Source organism: Thamnophis sirtalis, unplaced genomic scaffold (assembly GCF_051295495.1).
Source record: "Thamnophis sirtalis isolate CommonGarterSnake01/CBP01778 unplaced genomic scaffold, rThaSir2_p1.2 scaffold_5, whole genome shotgun sequence".
NCBI lineage: Eukaryota > Metazoa > Chordata > Lepidosauria > Squamata > Natricidae > Thamnophis > Thamnophis sirtalis.
The window spans coordinates 68629895-68651614 of record NW_028261385.1 but is presented as its reverse complement, the minus strand read 5'-3'; the positions used below and the strand labels follow the sequence as shown (position 1 = coordinate 68651614).

Sequence of the window (21720 nt, the reverse complement as noted above, 5' to 3'; positions counted from 1 at the left end):
AATAATATAAATGTAAACAATATGTATTTCTGAATATTATTGAAAATAGTAAACAAAAATATGCATATTAAGGAATAGATAAAAATATGCATTTGGAGAAAGATCTTGCAAAAATAATTGTATTATAAAATACAATGAATATGAATATATTATGGAAAATGGAATATATAAATGATAACATTGAATAAATATGCATGTAAACTGACATAAAGATGAAGGAACATGTCATCTAAAAAAGTGGGATATTAAGCAAAATTAATACTGAGTATTTCTTGCTTATGTACTGACAAAATTATTTCTGAATTTAAACTTTAGATTTTCAAATAGTACCTGCAATATTATAATTTCTTTTTTCTTTTAGAAAAGATGTTTCTAACAACTCCTTCATATAAATAAGTAGTTTAAAATAATGAGACATTTGAACCTTATACATATGCATCAAATAAATGATACTGATTTCAATTTAATGTGTATAAGAAAAAGATTCATGACATACAGAATATAAATGCAGGTGCCCATGTAGGACATAACAAATTCTAAGCCATAAATTTCAGTTGGAAGTTTAATGTTTTTTTTATCTTTTATGTTGTTCTTATGTATTTAAAAATTATTATATTTTGTGTGATAGCATAAACTGAAAAATTATTCATATTGTATGTTAATCATTGTTTTATTATTTAATTATTTCATATTTCTGAAGGAGCGTATTAGCTATAAAATATTTCTAACCACAGTGTCAAAATAACAACAGAATATCTGGGCATGATTCCAAATGCTACAATAATTGCAGAAATATTGTTAAAATAATTGAATGCTGGTTTATTTTTATGCAGCTTAATTTATTTGCTACTTTTCTCTGGGAACATTTTATATTTCTGTTTTATGTATTCAACTTATGAAAACCAATTAGTGCATAAGATAGCAGGAAAAATTGATAAATATCACTGGGATACAATTAATAAATATTATTGTGCCATGTTGCTTGAAATGTTATCCATTGCATGAATATAACAAAACATCTAGGAAGTGAGTGCATTAAACCAATATTTAGAAACATTATTTACCTTATTTTCTGTCATGAAATCTATTTTCTGTCATGAAAGCTATTCATGAAATCTATCCCGCTGCATTTTGTAACAGTTGCAAATTAATATCCCATATAGTGCAATATAGGTATACACTACCTCATACTAAATTATAAAAATAGGAAGAAAAGAACAAAATAATCCCTATTCACTATGGAACTGAAGAATCAACTTTAACCTAATTAAGGTGAATAGTTTTAAGTCAATTATCTTGGCAATGTAAGCTGAGCAAATGGTTTCAATAAAACTATAACTCCCTTTCAACCTCTTGTTAGTTTTGGATGAAGCAAAAGCAAATGATTTAGATTAAATAGCAACCTCCATTGTTTAATTTGATGCGGGGAGTATATATGTGCGCACAGTATACTGCTTCTGGCAAAAATGGAACTCTATTTTACTATTGCACGTGGCATTATTTAGTGTAATATTTCACTATTGTCCCCAGCTGCAGCCAAAAATAATAATTAAAAACCTGTTTTTCATAGAATGAATTACACCGATCCGACTGAATCCCTTTGGAAATGTACTATAATTCTCTTTATGGCTGGAACATATTTCTTCAATGACAGTATCATAATAAGGTGTATGAGGAAAAACGAACCAAGCGGTGTTCTAAAACTAGCCTTGGCTGCAATCTTATCCTACTTTAGCTTTAACTTTAGCTTTACTGGCTAAAATTATAATGCTAGCCTACACACTTTTATCAAATAAACTACACTATTTGAAAACAGCATGGGGAACAATGAGATTTTTTAAAATTTTTCCTCCACAAGATATTGTATAAACAAATAGCCGAATGGCACATTTGTGAGGATATTACTTTAGAAATAAAAGAAAACACAAAGGAGAAAATAGATTAAACGCTTATGAATTTCTAAATGTTTTATAAATGTTTTATAAAACGTTTATAAATTTCTTGCTCAAAAATCACTGAAAACGTGTATTCAGAGGTGGGTTAGCATGTTGTTTCCTTGAACTGCTTGACTCGTTTGTTTGGCGATCTCAGATTTAAGCACTTTTATTACTATGGAGTTTTAAATCATCAGTTGTTGTTTTTTTAAAGTAAAAATGTAGCCATTGATCCCCAGAGGGATAAGTTAAAATAAATTGGTTAAACTAGTGATGTTTTTTGGCCTTTTCTTACCCATGGATTTGAGGAATAGACATTAAATACCTGGTTTTGCTTAAATTGCTTTTAAATAAATGAATTCCAGGTATCAATAATTCACTTCTGAAAGTTGCTCAAAGTCAAGGTGATTTGAAAAATCTTTGTTTCTGCTATCTACTGTTGGCTATCCAAAATGGTAAAAGATAATTTCAGAAATTTTCATACAGTAGGTAAATGAAACTATTTAAGGGGAATGAATGAATGAATAAAAACTCCCAGTCTTCAAGTTCCATATCTGCATTAGAACCAATTATTCTTATTCTCATTGAGTATGCCTATATACCTGTAACATATACTGTAGTTTTTAATATTTAATATAAAATATAGAAATTTGTATCCATATAGCAACTCCAATAATACATTGTTTTTGAGGAACTATTCTTCTAGAATATTCTTTATCAGTTCACTGCAATATTTGGTAAGAAGAGAAGAAGAAGAATGATGATGATGATACTCTGTGCCATAATCATTGAAAGACATTTAAAGAAGAAAATGAATCTTAACTGCAAGCAGTTCTTCTAATCTCAAAGTGATGACAGATCTGTTTTATAAAAATCAAGTATTAAAAAAATGGTAAAACAATTGAATCAAAATATGGGTGCCTTAATTTACAACCGCAGCTTTTGACCAAAAGTCCAATCCCTGTTGTGATCTTAAGTTGAGGATTACCTGTATATAACCAGGGAGAAAACCTTACACCCATTAGCACTGATAACCTAGGCAGGTAATTAAATATCTGTAAGACAATAACCAACTCAGAGAGCACCAAAAAACCTCCAAAAAACCTCCAAAAAACTGTTTCAGATCACCATATATCGCATTATTTTTGGAAATCAACAAATTTTAACTTGTTTTCTTTTTCAGTAGAATTCACATGGGGAATAATGCATGTCAAATAATAAATAAATACCAGTATATGCAGGGGTTTAAGGCTAAGTACTTCATCTTTTTTTATTTTTAAAAGAGAAAATTGTCTCCAAAAAAATACAATGATAGAATTGGATAGTACTTTACCAGTATTGATTCCCTTTAATGAGGAAGACTTTGCTGGGATTCATATGGAAAGGTTAGCAATTTTTGTGTATATTATTCATATGCAAGAACAACTTTTCCAGTCTACGACACGTATTTTCAAAAATGATATGCCCCAGAGTTACATTTTTCAGGCCGAAAAATGACAATTACAATCTTAAGTATTATTTAAAAGTCATTTCCAAGACATGACACAATACCTTCAAGAGGTTCTAGGATTGGTTAATATCAGTTTTAATAACCTTCATAGCTTTAATTTATACACATATAAAAGGATAATTTTACCATGTGAGATTGAATGGATGGGGTTTTATTCCCCTTCAAGATGCAGAGGATCGGCAAGTTTTAGCAACCCTGTAATGTTTTCCCAAAATTGTTATTATTTAGTCTGTGAAAATGATGGGCTTGTCTTGATTCTGGCAGCTGCTTGGACCAATCCATTTTATCAGAAACTTTAAAGTACAATGCATTTCAGACAGCCATCCATCAGCTTTCTGGAACATTTCCATATGGAAACTTTAATAACTGCTCAGCGTGATCCTTCTTGAATTGGATTGAGGAGGGATTATGTTTAAATATATATTATGTGCGCAATTTTTTAAATGGCAGGGTACATCGGTCTCTTTTCATTATTTATCATCAAAACCAGTTTGAAACATTAAGAGTAGTGCCATTCATGACAAATTAAACTAGATATTATAATATTGGGTGATAATCTTTTCTCAAGAATGAAAAAATGAAATTTTTAAAAAGTGACCATTTGAATAGATTTTGGCTATATTTTTTTGATGGGAGTAATACAAAGAACTTGGTTTTTTAAAAGTAATGTGTATTTCTCCAATTAATCCATCAAATTTATAGATATCACTCGTCAAAAGTATTGCAATTTATTTCTGTAACATAGAGAGTAGTCAAAGTTTTATTCTGAAAACTTACAATGTAAATTTTTTATGGAGTATTCCTTTAGGTCCAGAATTCACCCTGCTTTGGCTACAACACTTTAGTCTGTATCATGATATTTGTATATCATTGATTAATGATGGTTATTAAAGATGTAATTCTTATTTCTTATTTAATACTTTGACAAATTATTAGCTGGATTTGCTAAATTATGTGTTATTGGATAAACCCAGCAATACAAAGGTGAGGGCTGGTGGGAATTATAACTCATAAATTTAACCAACAAAACTCATGATGTATTTGTTAAAGCATGGGATATATTAAAACATATATATGCTTTGCTTCGAATAATTATTTCCCAACACCTTTTTTCATTCTTTATTTATCTCATTTCCTATAGCTTTCTCCGCATTCCATTAAACTGATACTGGTGTCTTTCACTATTTTGTCCTGATTGCAAAATATAAGGGTGGTGCTGCTGCTGCTGCTGCTGCTGCTGGTGGTGGTGGTGGTGGTGGTGGTGGTGGTGGTGGTGGTGGAGGAGGAGGAGGAGGAGGAGGAGGAGGAGGAGGAGGAGGAGGAGGAGGAGGAGGAGGAGGAGGAAATGAATTGATCATATATGTAATCATCAAACCCAAAACCTACATTTATAATTAATATTATAGGACCAATTATTACAGCTCTAAGTGGCAGTTTTAAAAATTTAGGATACATGTAATATTATGAAACAATGTATTTTTTGAGAAAAAGGAATTAAATACAGTATAGACGTTTGTGTTGTACGAAAATGAAAATAGCTATTCCAAGATTGTAATAATGTTTTATGTTTTGTAGTTAGCCACTTATACGGATTTGGATTGATGGATGCTGAAGCCATGGTGGTAGAAGCAGAAAAGTGGACAACAGTCCCCCCACAGCATGTCTGCATTGAGAACACAGATCGACAAATCAAGTAACATTTATTAAAGATATTGACCAATATATTTACTGAGATTTTTTTTTACATGAATGTTTTTATAAACTAGTTGTTAAACAGGATTTTCTTTGCTCCTTTGCTGAAAAAAAGCTTAGTGCAAATTATGCTCAATAAGAGTTGTTATTGTTATGCTCAGTAAGAGTTGTTATTGCTGTTTGTGCATGTTTTATGCATGCTCAGTCTATGGATACTCAGACAATGTAAGGGAGCCTTTGAGTTATTTGTGCCACTTTTCAAAGGAGTAACAATTAACAGTTCAGATAATAGGTTCATAAGCTTCAATAGATTCACCAAGCACCTCTCCAAATGGTTCTCACAGCCCTGCACAGTCAGAAGAAAAAATTTACAAGTAGTTCTCAACATATGACCACAATTGAGCCTAAATTTTCATTGCTAAGCAAGGCAGTGGTCAAGTGAGTTGTGCTCTATTTTAAAAACCTTTTGCCATAATTGTTAAGTGAATAATTGAATCATGCCTTTGATAAGCTAATTCAGCTTTTCCCAATTGACTTTGCTTTTCATAAGCCAGCTGGGAAGGTTACAAATGGTGATCACATAACCCTGGGTTAGTACAACAATTGTAAATACCATATTTTTTGGAGTATAAGACACACCAGAGTAGGTTTTGAAGAGGCAAATTTTAAAAAAAGTTTTTACACTCGGCAAACCTCCCAAAAATGGCCCATTTTTTCGTGAAAATGGGCCCATTTTTTTTTCAAAAAAAGGGCATGAATAGCCTTTAGAAGGCTTGCAGAGTGCTCCGGTGGGGGGTCAAAATTGAGCAAAAAACGGCCCGTCTTCCACTAATTTCTGCCCTCTCCAGCCCCCAGAAGCTCTCTGAAAGCCTCCTAAAAGCTACGCACAGCCATTTTGGTGAAGAAAGTGGGGTTTTGGAGGCAAAAAATGCTGTATTTAGTGTATAAGATACAGCCAGATTTTCAGCCTCTTTTTTGAGAGAAAAGGTGCGTCTTATACTCCGAAAAATACGGTATGTGCCAGTTGCCAAATTTTGATCATGTGACCATGCTGCAACAGTTGTAAACATGAAAACTGGTCATGAGTCACTTTTTTCAATGCCGAGGTAATTTCAAACAGTCACTAAATGAACTGTTTTAGGTTGAGGACTAGCTGTATTTCAGAGATGTTTTAGATATGATAAATTTATCATATACCCTGGATATTTAATTTGGCGTGTATTTTTCAAACAGAACAATACGACCAGATAATATTCGTAATGGACCAGATAATGGAGTTCGTTCAATATACAAAGCCACAGGATGTGCAGATAATACCAATCACCATGTAATATATCTAGAACATGTGGTGGTACGAATCACTATTACACACCCTCGAAGAGGTGATCTGGCAATTTATTTAACTTCTCCTTCTGGAACAAGATCTCAGCTATTGGCTAACAGGTATTTAACTTTCAGTTTTATGGAAACTCACTTTCCAAATTGGGTGCACTTAAAAATGTATGAACGTTTAGAAAAGATAAATTGAGGAACCACTCTGAGATAATGAACACATCAAGTGGAAATCTCAAATTTTGTCATGAGCATTAGCAGGGCAAGAATAACTAAAATCTTCTGCAATTTTTTTTTGTCTGATACTGTGAATGATAATTGCAAATTACAAAAGAGTAGAGTAAGAACAGTACTTCAAGAAAACAGTTGAAGGAAGAAATAAATCTTAATGAATCTCCCCACTGTTCTGAAAAAAGAATGGTGCCAAACCAAAATATAGTCTGGCCTGTCTGATATGTGATCCTAACATGACTCTGAATTGCATTTGTGATTTTTTGTCTTGAATTTTTTCCTGATGCTCACAAAAGGATATTTCATTCTGGAGTATATTCTGGCCATAACAGGACTCAGGGGTTGGGGGAAGCATTCTTAAAAAAAGATAATAATACTAGTTGATCCCTAAAAATGTTATCTGTTGAAAGTGTGCCTGGAATGTAGTATATAATCTAATTACTTAGATTATCTAAGATTATCTGAATCTAAATTAGATTCAAGAATTATGATAAACAATTTTGGTTGTTATTAGAAAGATAAGGAAGTCTTTCTCTTATCTATTCCTTTATTTAAATGCACTTTAGATTAAAACTGGCTATTCTGTAAATAGAAGATACTTCCAATTGAGTAAAATGACTCTCCGCTCTCCCCTTATTGGTTCTTTCTTCCTCCTGAATCCCTCTATAGAATATGCTATTCTAGAGAGCCTGCAAACAGATACAAGGGTACTTTGGACTATCCTAAGTTTAGGGCTGATTGCTTTGCCAATATAGATTTTTAAATCAAGCAGATTGACATTTCATTATCAGCAGAATATCAGATGTTGGGTTTTTGAAAATGTAATTCTGGTTTGAATTAACCTTTACCTGTAGCATTTGCAAGCAACAATTGACTAGAGGTAAATTGTTAATTCAATGGATAATGTTGATTTCATGTTTTATAAAAAAAAAAAAGTATAAAAAATAGTGTTCGTTGTAGCTGTTTGCTTAATTGCTGTCACTTGCAGGCCCTTTCATGTTATTTGTTATGATAAAAGTTATGATTGCAGTAAATGTTGTGCAACATTGTGATGCCCATTATAAACGAGTGGAGGTTCTGCCAAAATGACACTAGTCAACTCCTAGTGACTGCATCCATGCACTTTTCTTGACAGTCCTATGGAACTGAATTAACATTACCTTTTTCCATTTCCCAATCTCACCAGTAAGCCTGCAATTCCCAAGAGTTCATTTCTCTAAATACTACTAAGGCTTGACCTCTCTTAAGCTTGACACAAACTGTATGCTCCTATCTGTTCAGTTTAGTATTCTAGTCGTGGGGTCCAGAACTTTGAACCAAGCATGGTCCAAATCTTCAATAAGATTTCTTATGGAATATCCCTTTAATGTGAGAATTATAGAAAGATTCCTCATGTTTTGTATCTTTTCTAAAAGCTTACTATGACTATTTGACTTGTATTTTCATGGACTCATATGAAGAGTGGCTGTACAAAAAATATTTAACTCAAAGCTCTGAAAACCTGTCTTCACAATCAATTGTAATTCAGTGATTTATTAATTCAGAAGAAACTAAAACATATAAATAGTGTTACACTTGGCCCATATTTACTGCACTTATTAGACATAGTAAGAAGTATATGATTAATAATTTGGCAATGATAGCTAAGAGTTAATGTTCACTTTATTTCACAATTATGACACACGTAGGTTAGATATATTAAAAAATGTCAGACCATATGAATAATGTCACTTATAGTTCACAAACTTCTAAACTTTTTTAATGTTTGTACTTTATTATTGTTAAATTTAATAACAGCATATTTGTGCAATTTGACCATTTATATCAGCATATATACTCATAAAAGTAGGGTCATAACTAGTGGTTCCAAAATGCAGCATTACTTCCAGAATCCTTATGAAGCATCCCTATATTCTTCCCTTGAAGATATTGGAGCCTGACACAAATCCCTATAGATTATATCCAATTGCATTAAATGAAATTTTTATTAAATATATTTTCTTTCTGTGTTTATACATACATTGTTGTGCTTTTCTTTAAAAGGTTATTTGACCATTCTATGGAAGGTTTTAAAAACTGGGAGTTCATGACAACTCACTGCTGGGGTGAAAAAGCAGCTGGTGACTGGATTTTAGAAATCTATGATACTCCATCTCAACTAAGAAATGTAAAGACTCCAGGTATGAACACATTAGTCTGCTGGTTATTCACTTTACCTTTTGTATATTTAACGTAATATAGCATAGTGTAGTTGCTGAGTTGATTTATAAAGATAAAATATTGTTTAGAATCAAAAAGTGAAAAGTATTTTGCTATTTATCAAAGCTAGGGAACCCTGGTATTAATCATCAAATGACTTTTACACACTTAGCCACGACATCTGCTGGGAAGATTGGGGGATAACTCCAGCTATGGAGATGACAGAGGAAGTATTAACCTCCAATTTTGATGCCATAAAATGCTTTTTCACAGAGATTTAACAACAGCACTTCAACTAGAGGATTCTGAGTCACTTATAGAGCAGTTTCAGATCTCTGTGTTTCTATGATGTAATAACATTAGATAACTCAGCTGTTTAGTTCAGCTGTAGTATAATTGAGATTGCTGTGAAGTTAAGAGACTCACTTCTAGAACCTGAGATTCAGGTTACAGTAAGTGCAAGCTGTAAGATTTTGAAACCCTTTCTATTCTGCTCAGAGAAAATGAGCAGAAGAATGATTTTTTTGTCAGCCTCTTCAGCATCAGAAGAGAATAATAAGAAAAGCATGGAGAAGTTTTGATTTTCCGCCTCTTCCTTTAAAGAATAAGATTTTCGATTGCTGTGGGACTTAAATGTTCGGGGCAACATGCTGACTCTGCAAATTTCTTAGAGAGGGTTGTAAAGCACCATGAAGTGGTATATACCATGTTTCCCCGAAAATGTGACCTGTCCAGAAACTAACGCCTTGCCACATTTTCCGCATGGGCAAAAATATAAGTCCACCCCCCCAAAATAAACCCCCTGGGTTTATTTAAACTCCCGAAGAGCTGGGCACAGCCTCAGGGGTGAAGCAGCCATGAGGTGACCATGCAACCACCCGGCAAATCCCCTCTCCAGCTGGGTAGAGTGCATTCACTGACCTAGGGGGTATCACTAAGGCACCAAGACATGTGGCGCTCTGCCCACCCCCCAGCTCCTGCGGCTTGGCACATTCGGGATATCCCTCTAGGTCAGTGCAGGGAGCTCTGCCTGGCTGGAGAGGAGGGTTGCACGAGCGCCTGTTCCACCCCCAGCCTCACCAAGCCCTTGCGCAGCTCTCCCAGGGCACTGCCGCCGCCTGCCACCGCCCACCGCTGCCACCACATTCCGAGCATAACTTCCAAACCCCAAAACTCCACTGCCAAGTCTTCCAGCATCGTCCGTTCTAGGCGTGACCCGTCAAAACCGCGGTCCACAAAAGCGTGATCGCCGAAAGCACGCATTTGACGTCATCACAGCGCGACAAAAAAAATTAAAAATTCAAATAAAAATTAAATTAAAGCAAGCCGATTCACATAAAGATAAGGGTTAGGTTTAGGGTTAGGGTTAGGTTAAGGGTTAGGGTTAGAGTTAGAGCGTTAGGGTTACGTTTAGCGTTAGGTTAAGGGTTAGCGTTAGGTTTAGCGTTACGTTAACGGTTAGGTTTAGGGTTAGATTTAGGGTTAGGTTAAGGGTTAGGTTTAGGGTTAGGTTTGGAGGGGTTAGGGTAAGGTTTTCGCTTTATTTTTACATTTTTCGATCCCAGCGCAATGTTTTCATCACGCTGTGATGACGTCAAATGCGCGCTTTCATCGACCGCGATTTTGTCGTCCGCGGTTTTGTGGTGGAACCGTTCTAGGAGTTCCCTCTATGGTGGGCCGGCTGCTGGAAGACTCTCTGTCCGGAAGACTCTCTGTCCAGGAGACTCTCTGTCCAGCTGCCGGCCCACCATGGAGAGCACTCCTAGGGCAGCCGATGCTGGAAGACTTGGCAGCCGAGTTTTGGAGTTTGGAAGTTATGCTCGGAGCGTGGTAGCGGCGGGCAGCAGCGGCGGTGCCCTGGGAGAGCTGTTCAAGGACTTGGTGAGGCTGGGGGCAGAACAGGCACTAACGCAACCCCCCCTCTCCAGCCAGGCAGAGCTCCATGCAATGACCTAGGGGGTATCCTGAATGTGCCAAGCCATGGGAACTGGGGGCGGATAGAGTACCATGTGGCTTGATGCCTTAGTGATACCCCCTAGGTCAGTGAATGGCGCTCTGCCTGGCTGGAGAGGGGATTTGCCAGACGGCTGCTCATGAGCGTGGTTACCTCATGGCTGCTTCATCCCTGAGGCTGTGCCCGGCTCTTCAGGAGTCTGCTTGCAAGGGAGCAGCCACCCAGCAACTCCAAAGCAATAAGCCCTCCCTGATAATAAGCCCAAGGCCCTATTTCATGGGGCAAAAGAAAATAAGACCCTGTCGTATTTTCGGGGAAACATGGTAAGTCTAAGTGCTATTGCTATTGCTTCCTTATTATAATGAGAATGCCAGTACTCATGGTTTATTCTTCTTGTCTGCACTACCTCAAAGGGCTTACTGGATTGTACTGCTATAGCTATTTTGTGCAGACATAGGTTGCTGATATTAATATCCTGTTTCCCCCAAAATATGACCTCCATGGATAATGTCCAATCGGGCTTTTGAGTGCACGCACTAAAATAAGCCCTCCCCCAAAAATAAGCCCTCCCTGAAAATATTGCAACACAGCAGCAGCCATGAGGTGACCACCCTCGCCGCCTCCTGCACCTCAAAAATAATAAGACCTCCCCGAAAATAAGGCCAAGTGCTTATTTCAGAGGTCAAAAAAAGTAAGACCCTGTCTTATTTTCAGGGAAACACGGTAGAAGTGAATATTTGTTTATCAACTCTTCACTGATATTGGTTGTAATATTGATTGGCTGCACAGGAATTCCTAAATTCCATGCTAAAAATATGGATAAAAATATCTTTTTTTCATGCCCAAAATTACAGAATTATAATCACCAATAATTTTACCATCTGAATCATCTCATTTTTCATTTTTGCTGCAAATTCTCTTAGTTAAGTATTGGGTTGGGATCCAATTCGCACATACACATTCATCATTTGATCTGGTATTGTTATTTGTTCAGCATTTCATCATTTGAAAATGAATGTGTTGTTTGCTTTGAACAGCATTATAACTGATGAAATATGAAACTCTTCCAATGGAATAATGTGTTTCAATCATATGAATTCCCACACAACAATGAAGTGGCATAGTTGTATGAAGGACTATGGCTTTGCTATAGTTTTCTCATATTTTATCATCTCTAATTTATTCACACTAAAGAAAACTCTACCTGGAAATTATGTTTAATAATAATTTGTGGAGTTAGAAAGGCTGCGCATAAGCAGCAATATTGCATATTCTCATATTCCATGTTAGGCCTAGACAACTTTTGCTTATCTTCAAAATGCTAAGCAGATTGAATCTAATAAGTACTTGGATAGGAGAATGCCAAAAAACTAGAGCAGAAGACTAGAGTGATTAAGCAAAAACAAAAAAACAAAACTTAAGAATAAAGCAGTGACAAACCATTCCATACTATTGCCAAGAAAACTGTAAAACAGGTGTATATAATCACCAGGAGTTGATATCAAGTCAAGGAAACCTTGATCTTTTAATATGCCCATCTTTCCAGTTCCATATAAAAATAATATACATAATTTTAAATCAGCTATTTGAATAAGTGTGTTATTTTATTATAATGTTTTATTTATTACAGTACTTCAAAACTCACTTTCCTGTCTTCCTCTTAATACTAAAATTGCAAATTCATATTGGTAGCTTTGTAGAGATGCAAGAAAATAAAATGTAATGTTTTGTATCAATACATTTTTTTAAGCATGTTCATGCACATTTATACATCTTATATAGCTATATGGGTCCCAAAACAGAACTGGCCCCCAATGGTGAGTGAACTGAAGCTATTTAATCTGTGCCATCAGGTTAGGTATTAAAATTGAGGAACAAGGAAGTGGTGGTATTCGGAATCTAGATCGCCTCTGCTTATGGGCTCATTGTCACTGCCACCTTTGCTTTCATTATATTTACAACAATATTAACCACCCCATGCAGAATAATGAAACATTTTAGGCTTGACACCTAAAAAGCCACAGCAGAGGGGGGGGAAGGAATAAGAGCAAGAGATAGCACGCAAACACAGCTGTAGTGAATCCTTTGTAGGGAGAGCCAGATGACCGTACCACTTCCAGAACAGTTGATCCTCCTGCACTTCCTCACAGGGCAGTTCACCTCAATAGGTTCTATGAAGAGGGAGGAAGAGCTCCCCCAATTGCAACAGTGAGTAGAGTGTTCCTTCTCTTCTCTTCTTCATTGGGCAGTTCATCCCTCGTGTCCTGAGCCAGATAGTTTCAACAGCAACAGGTAAAGTTGACAGTTCTTTGAAATATGCTACCATAAATATCAAAGAGAATACATTTCCTTATGGAATTTCCTGTCTTCCCAATATGATTCATCTAGGTAAATTGAAAGAATGGTCCTTAGTACTTTATGGGACATCTATCCAGCCTTACTCCCCAAGAAATGATTTTTTAAAAGGCGAACGAGTACGCATGAGTGCAATTGAAGACCCTACGGAAGATTATGGAGTAGATGACTATTCAGGTAACATTAATTATTATATTTGAAATAATATAACTATTAATATAAAAAGTTTTTTTTCTTGCTCTTTGGTTTTCCTCAACCAAGCCAGAAAACCGGTCTCTAGAAACTTCTTTTTCTAATATAGAAACTTCTAATTCTATTCAATACTTTTTCTTATAACTTACGTTCTTATAGGTATTTTGAATATTTGTATTTATAACTGCTGTGAAGAATATTTTACAAGCTACTTTATACTTTCTTTTCTATTTTCCTTCAACTTTTATTTCCTTTCTTGTACTTTGCTTTTTACTTTTTTCCTTTCTATTGGTTTGTGTTAGCTTTTACCTTTAGTTAAATTTTTAGAATAAAAATTATATATCTAATTCTAGTCAATATTTTCAGTGATTTTTTTTTAACTTCCAAATCAGTTGTGTGAATGGAACCCGAGCTATTTGTTACGAAATAGACTTGAAGTAATTCCTATAAAAATAAAATTACAAGGATTGTTTGCCTTTTTTCAAAGGTCCCTGCAATGCAGAGTGCAGTAAGGTTGGATGTGGTGGACCAGGGCCAGACCATTGCAATGATTGCCTACACTATTACTATAAATCTAAAAACAATACACGGTATGAAACAGTTATTACTTCTCATACAATATGCATGCAATAAGCCAGTGTGAAACTAGTCAGAATTCCTATTTAGACAACTTTTATTAGATCATACAAGATGGCTTCATTTTTAGTATTATCCCATTTAGCATAGTATTTAGCATTATACTATCATCTAATTATAAGTAGTCCTCATTTAGCTATCTTAATTGGCAACCTATCTTAACCTGGCAACTTGGTTGTTAAGTGAAGCAGTTGATAAGTGAATCAGCAGCTGTATTTACATTCTTACTTTGGATTTCTTTTGCTTAACATCTGCAAAGTTGTAAATGTGAGAACTAATCATAAAACCATTTTTTCATCATTGCTGTACTGTGAAAGGTTGCTGAAGTTGGAATGTCCATACAGGGGTTAAATATATGTTATTGTTGAGGAATTTAGAGCTGACCTTTGGGAAAGTATGAAAGAGCTTTCATGGAAAAATCTGGACAAGAGATTATATAGTCCAGACATGAGAATTAAATTCAAAATAACCCCACCTAGATTTTGTTTAAAATAAGATAGGACAGAAAGAAACTTGGAGAGACTTTCAAGAGTGACGTCACCTTTTGAGGTAGTCCCAGTCAAGAAAGAAACATGAAGGGTTTCTAGGAATGCTGCTTTGTTGTTGTAGGAAATAACAGCAGAATTTTGAAAGCCTATCTAAATGACACATTAACATAGCTATCTGCACACAAAGGAAGGAAGAAATAGTAAGCCAAAGACATTAAAAGCATGACTTAAGACAGCATTCACTATATATTACTGGGTCAGGGTTCCAAGTAACACCCGCAACGAAAGAATACTCCGTTGTAGCCCTCTGACTTTACAAATCGGTGCCAGAATTCTGCCAATGACCTTCAAAGGCATACTTGATAAATTCCCTAGAGATTTTGTGTCCAGTTTTTGAGACAGATGTAGTCTTCACCCCCATATTCATCACATTGTGTAGAGATTCCATTAGAAAATCACATATGTTAACAGTTACACCATCTACACAGCAGCCTTATTATTTCTTAACATTCTTACTTATTTATTAGTTCATTTTTATGTTTTTCTTGGACAGTAACATTTATAGCATTTGTTTCACTTCCACACTTTGACATATATCTTAATTCCCATAAAAATATGTAAAATGATCCCTCCAGCATTCCCTCTTAGTTTCATGCCAAATCATTTCATCACTTACTTTCACATCTATTTGCTCAGTTGGAAGCTCCTTATTTACCACTCCTCACCTACTTCTAAAACATTTTATTTCAATCAAAATAATTCTGCATTTTGTCTTTTTCCTCTGATTGTAATCATGACTTGGGACTACATTCTTTGGAATATTTTTTGTCTACCCATATATTTATCTAAATTCTACTTTATGCCACTTTAAAAAAATAACTTGAACATTGGAAAAATAACTTGAACTTTGTTCAAGAATGAGAAAGAGTTCAACAAGGTTAGAAATACACACTTGAAACTTTGTCGTGGATGATGTGCTTTTTTAAATCATTTGGACCAATGATACATTTACTAAAAGATTTGCATCTTTAATTTTCGTAAATCATGTTCATATAAAATGCAATTTTTATCTTAAATATTATATATTTACAGTTATAGTGTTCTGTCCAATTAAGATTGGAAGTGAATTGAGGTGTTTATTTAGACAAAAAGAAGTGTTTGATTTATATCATACAGTATCTGGTTCTAGTATCGGGAAACCATTGTTCTGCTTTTGTTACTCAAACAAAATTATTTGTTAACTGATTGATCATAGTCCAGCTTAATGCCATCTCTGTCTCTTATTGTTTTTTTTTTACAATAAAGAATCTGTGTTCCCAACTGTCCACCTGGTCACTATAGTGCGGACAAGAAACGTTGTAAAAAGTGTTCACCCAACTGTGAAACATGTTTTGGAAGTCATAGTGATCAATGTAATACCTGTAAACCTGGTTACTTTATCAATGAAGAATCTAGAAACTGTATTACCTCCTGCCCAGAGGACTTTTACCTGGATAATAGTAAGATTTTTTTTACATTGTTCAGTTGTTACAATATTGGAAGGAACTATAAAATCAAATTCCTATATGCAAAACATTCAATACACTGCTGTTCATTTCAGTTTGAACTCTGTGAAATTTTAGTCAGAACTTTAGAATTATATACCAAATAACTCAAATGTTGGTTGAATAGACAGCCTTGAAAATCAAATCAAATACTGTAAATACATAAGCAAACAGATAAACTTTTATTCAAAGCTTGATGAAACAAAGAAGACTGTGTAGTTTTTGAAATATTAAGTCAGATGGGGGTAAGAAAGATCTCCATAGCTGATCATTCCATATTTATAGGCAAGCAGAAAATAAAGTCATATCATAACTATAGCACAAATTATTTTGCTTGTTGTGACACAGTAGAAAAATTGGGTTTTAATTTCTAAGTAGTTTAAGATAATCTTTATATAATATTATTGCCAAGTTTCTGAAATGGAGGCAGGGAAAAGATATGGTACTGTATGATATGGTGTGGAAATTTTGGTATGGTATGGCAAGGAATTCACTGAAGGTGCCAGCAGTGGACATCTGTTGTAAAAACAGGGCCAACAACATGTTAGGAATAATAAGAAATCATTTTGAAAATAGAAATGGCAATACTGTACTCAAATGTCCATATCTAAATCAATGATGCAACTGCATCTGGAATATTGTGTGAAACACTAAAAAAGATTTAGAAGAACTAGAGAAGGTTCAGAGTAGAGGAACTAATATGATCAAGTAGCTTCCTCGTGAAAACAAGGTTGCTTTTTGTGTGGCTTTTTAGGGCAGAAAGGAAGCAAATGAGTTAGGAACCTGATTGATGAGTATAGAATTATGCCCAGTGTGCATAAAGTGGACAAGAAGAAGCTGTTTCCCTTTCCTCAAACGCTAGAAACAAAGATCACCCTATGGAACTGAATCCTGGAAGAATCAGGACAAAGAAAATATTTTTATTTTACACAGCATGTAATTCTACTTTCCTTACCATGAGCTATGGTGCCATGTACAAGCTTGGCTGGCTTCAAAACAAAGTTGGGCCAATTAGTGGAAATAATGGGGATCAATAGCCATTAGCCTTATGCAATTGGATGGCCGTAATGAGAACAAACTGCTGGACTAGATGCTCCAGGAGTGCAATACTGCAGGGCACTGTTTATTCCTGCAACATTGCAGTACTCTGGTTCTAAAGATAATTTACTATTTCAAATTGGAAAAAAATCATTAGGAAAAAAAATTTGTCTTCATCCATTTTCATTACCCACACCGTAATCATTAGGGAATAGTATATGTCTATATGTGCTTCATTCTACAAAGCATTATTTACTCTGCTGTATAATTGTTATATAATTTAGAATACAGGTATTCCTCAACTTATGAGCCAAAATGAGCCAAAAAGTTATGTTGCTAAGAAAGAAATTTATTAAGTGAGTTTTGCCCCCTTTTACATCTTTTCTTGCAACATTTGTTAAATGAATCACTGCAGTTGTCAAATAGGTAAAATGGATGTTAGGTGAATCTGGTTTTCTCCATTGATTTTGCTTGTCAGAAGGTCACAAAAGGTGATCGCATGATCCCAGGATACTGCAACCATCATAAATATGAGTCAGTTATCAGGCATCCAAATGTAAAACACATAACCATTGGGATGCTGCAATGGTCATAATTGCCATAAGTCACTTTTTACATTGCCGTTGTAACTTCAAACGGTTGTTAAGCGAACTGCTGTAAGTCAAGGACTATCTGCAATATATCCATATTCATGTAATTTATATATCCTATTTTTAAAAAAGATTATCTTTTGACACTACTAAGGAGGCTTTCTATAAGTAAAACAAAGCAAAACAGTAATTTTCCAGATGTAACGATACTTTGGAAATATATTTATAATTACAAATAATTTGAAAAAGTCATATGTAAATTATTTAAGTGTTAATTTAATGTAACTCTGAATATGATTAATCTTAATTTTTCTCGGCATTCTATTTGTTTCTAGATAATATTGTTTGCCGTAAATGCAGTGAAAATTGTAGGTCATGCACTGAATTTCATACATGCACAGAATGCAGACCTGGTCTAAGGTAAGGAAATGTTTGACTTTAATTAACATGATTCGTAGCTGGCTGACCAGCCACGCTCAAGATGTAGTCCTCAATGGACCTGCATCTACATGGAGAGAAGTATGCAGTGGGGTACCCCAAGACTCTGTTTTAGGCGCAAATCAATGATTTGGATGAAGGGATAGATGGGGAACTCATCAAATTTGCACACAACACCAAGCTAGCAGGAATAGCCAACACTGCAGAAGATAGGCTTAAGATACAGAAGGATCTTGACAGACTTGAACATTGGGCGCTATCTAACAAAATGAATTTCAATGGTAAAAAAGTAAGGTTCTACATTTAGGCAAGAAAAACGAAAAGCACAGGTACAGTACATGTGGTACATCACTTAATAGTAGTAACTGGACAGGGATCTTGGAGTCTTAGTGGACAATCATTTAAATATGAGCCAGCAGTGTGCTGCTGCTGCCAAAAAAGCCAATGCAGTTCTATGCTGCATAAACTGAGGGATAGAATCAAGATCACGCGAACTGTTCACACCACTTTATAATGCCTTGGTAAAGCCACACTTGGAATACTGCATCCAGCTGGCTAGGGGATTCTGGGAGTTGAAGTCCACAGGACTTAAAGTCTCCAAGGTTGAGAAACACTGCTCTAGAAAGAGTGCAGAGAAGAGCAATTAAAGATGATTAGGGGACTGGAAGGTGAAAGATATAAAAAATGGTTGCTGGAACTGGGTATGTCTAGTCTGATGAAAAGAAGGACTAGGGGAGACATGATAGCAGTGTTCCAATATCTCAGGGGAGGCCACAAAGAAGAGGGAGTCAAGCTATTCTCCAAAGCACTTGAGGGTAGGACAAGAAGCAATGGAAACTAATCAAGGAAGAACTAAGGAGAAATTTCCTGATAGAACAATTAATCAGTGGAACAACTTGCCTTCAGAAGTTGTAAGTCGTAAATGCTGCAATACTGGAAGTTTTTAAGAAGAGATTGTATAACCATTTGTCTGAAGTGGTGTAGGGTTTACTGCTTGAGCAGAGAGTTGGACTAGAAGACTTCCAAGGTCCCTTCCAACTCTGTTATTCTGTTCTGATAGGGAAAGCAGTTTCTAACATTCCAGAAGAAAAAAATATTTCACATTATATTTAGCTTTTTGCAAATATATGTATTGACTTGATTAATCATGCATTAAGAAAACCTTTAGTATGTACAATATAAAAACCAAAGCACTGTGTTCTCATTCTGCAATATGTCTAATAATTTAAGAATTATAAAAAATATAAAATATATAAAAACAATATTAATAATTTGTTTTTGTAACTATTTCCATAACTTCATTTAAATCCACAATTAAAATGTGTCTTTGTTGGTTTTATTGGCCCAAAAGCTTCTGAGCTTTTTGGGCTCATAATCAGGCTAAATAATACAAAAATCAATGGTTGGAAGACAAAATAGAAAAGATTTCTTTAAAGGGCTAAAATTTGTAATTTTAGAGTCTGAAACTTATAACAGTACTTATTTTTCATGGAACTTGTAATCTGAATGAATTAGCTATCACTAGATGTTGCAGGTACAAGAAGCAATAATGAAACAACTTTTTTAAAAAAATTGAAAAGACGCATTCAATTCCATTCCATCTGAAGAATTGTGTTACTTTACTTTTCTTGTATATACTGTATATACTTGCTTGTACTGATAAAGAAAACACATATATAAAATTGATACTATAATCTAACTGTGATGTAATTATCTCATTATAATGTAATATTTTAATTATATATGTTATGTTCTTTAAGGCACATGTGTATTCCTTACAGTACACATATCAGGAGAGAAAGAAAATTAAAGTTACAACAGCATAATAATTATTTATTAAAATAGCCATATTAAATTAGCAAGCACAATGGACATGGATCTAAAAAAACCTATAGACTAACAACAAAACCAAAATCAACAAAAGCACTTCATATCTAAGCATAGCAGCTGAGTAGTCTGTTTGCTCTCAAAAATGCAAATATTTTCTGCAGTATTATGTTTGAGGCTGAGGTTCAATACATCAGTTATAAACATGAGGCTTTAATAAATGGCATAAATGGAACTCACTATAATCCATAAATGTATTTTCTCTTCCTCTTAGATATTAGCAGAAATTATCTAAATATCCTTGTGTTTTTTTATGTAGTTTACAAGGAACAAGATGTGTTATACGCTGTGAAGCAGGCAAATATTATAATGGCAGAGACTGTGAGCCATGCCATCATTCCTGTGCTTCTTGTGAAGGTACTTCTAATATTATTTTTGTTAACTAAATAATTTATGCCTTCCTTGCAACAAAATAGAATAAGTACTAAGCTTTGTAGAACACTAAGCAGAATACTATTATAAATATGAACCGCAGATTGTCATTAGGCCATACTTAGATAATACCCATTGATCACAGTGTGGACAGCTTCAATATGTACAGTATGGTAGCTTCTCCCTCTGGGATAATAGAACTATTGTCAACATTAATAATAGAAACCATTCTAAAACAAACCAATAGTAGTTCTAACAAATCAGTGAGACTATGAGGAGGGACTGGCAGTATAATTGGATGAGCTTGAATGTCTTTTTAACATTCTTGTTTACATGGAAGAATACCACTTCTCATCCCACCAAATTAGTAATCACACTACTAAATTGTTTAGTGAATATTCATTATCTATGCTTTATTGAGGATACAGCACTGTGTTATCATTTTTGTTTTGTTGGCTTTTGAGGCCCAGGAGCAGATGCTTGCATCAATTGCACAGAAGAGTATTTCATGGAGAATGGGAAATGTGTGGTAGCTTGTAGGAATGGCTACTATTTGGATCACTCATTAGAAAATGGACATAAAACTTGCAAAAGGTAAGTGGTCATTATAAACTATGTCTCATTTTAAATCAGATGCAAAAATTGACCCATTTTATATGTGAACTATATAAGAACCATAAAGATGACTCAGTGGTTAAGACATTTGGGCTTGTTGGCTGGAAAGCCAGTTGTCCAGGTTCGACACTTGAGCACCATGCATTAAGGTAAGCTCCTGTCCTTACCCCAGCTCTTGCCTACTGAGCAATTAGAATGTATGCAAATGTGAGTAGATAAATAGGTACCATTTTGCAGGGATGGTAACAGCACTCTGGCCACAATGGAAATGTCTTTGGACAGTGCTGACTAAATGGCCTTGAAACAGAGATGAGCACTGCCAATATAGTCACCAATGACTAGCAGAATAAAATCCAATGTGAGCCATAACTAAGAAACAAACTGCCCCGCTGAAAAGGAATTCTATTTTCTAAAAATAATTCCTATTACTAAACTTTTTAATTATCCAAACTTATCCCTAGCATTAGTAGCAATTTCCACTCAAGCTGTATTAATGAAGCTTCTGGGTATCCAGAATCCTTTGAAATATTTCTAGGACATATTTAAGCCAAATCCTTCCAAATCAAAGTTAAGATGCTGGCAGAGAGTTATGCACAATTTTGTGAGGTGTGAAAAAGTGATTATGTTCTGTGGTGAAATTGTACAATGACCTACAGCCTTACCATATATAATTAGTCATTCACAGGTGAGAATTCTTCCCCATCGATTTCATT

The 21720-nt window shown here is 34.8% G+C and overlaps 1 protein-coding gene across 2 annotated transcripts in view; it reads left to right on the top strand.

Annotated features, from left to right (window-relative positions):
• Nucleotides 1-21720, top strand: part of LOC106553532 (proprotein convertase subtilisin/kexin type 5) — a 145430-nt gene that overhangs the window by 118463 nt on the left and 5247 nt on the right. The window contains exons 11-19 of one of the 2 annotated variants that reach the window (XM_087715979.1): nt 5020-5137; nt 6370-6579; nt 8743-8879; nt 13241-13384; nt 13887-13989; nt 15829-16022; nt 18031-18115; nt 20280-20377; nt 20857-20986. In XM_087715979.1, the coding sequence (XP_087572105.1) occupies nt 5020-5137; nt 6370-6579; nt 8743-8879; nt 13241-13384; nt 13887-13989; nt 15829-16022; nt 18031-18115; nt 20280-20377; nt 20857-20986 (1219 nt within the window). Of the gene's footprint in view, nt 1-5019; nt 5138-6369; nt 6580-8742; nt 8880-13002; nt 13120-13240; nt 13385-13886; nt 13990-15828; nt 16023-18030; nt 18116-20279; nt 20378-20856; nt 20987-21720 lie in introns of those variants that run through there. The other variant, XM_087715980.1, reaches the window with a different exon arrangement.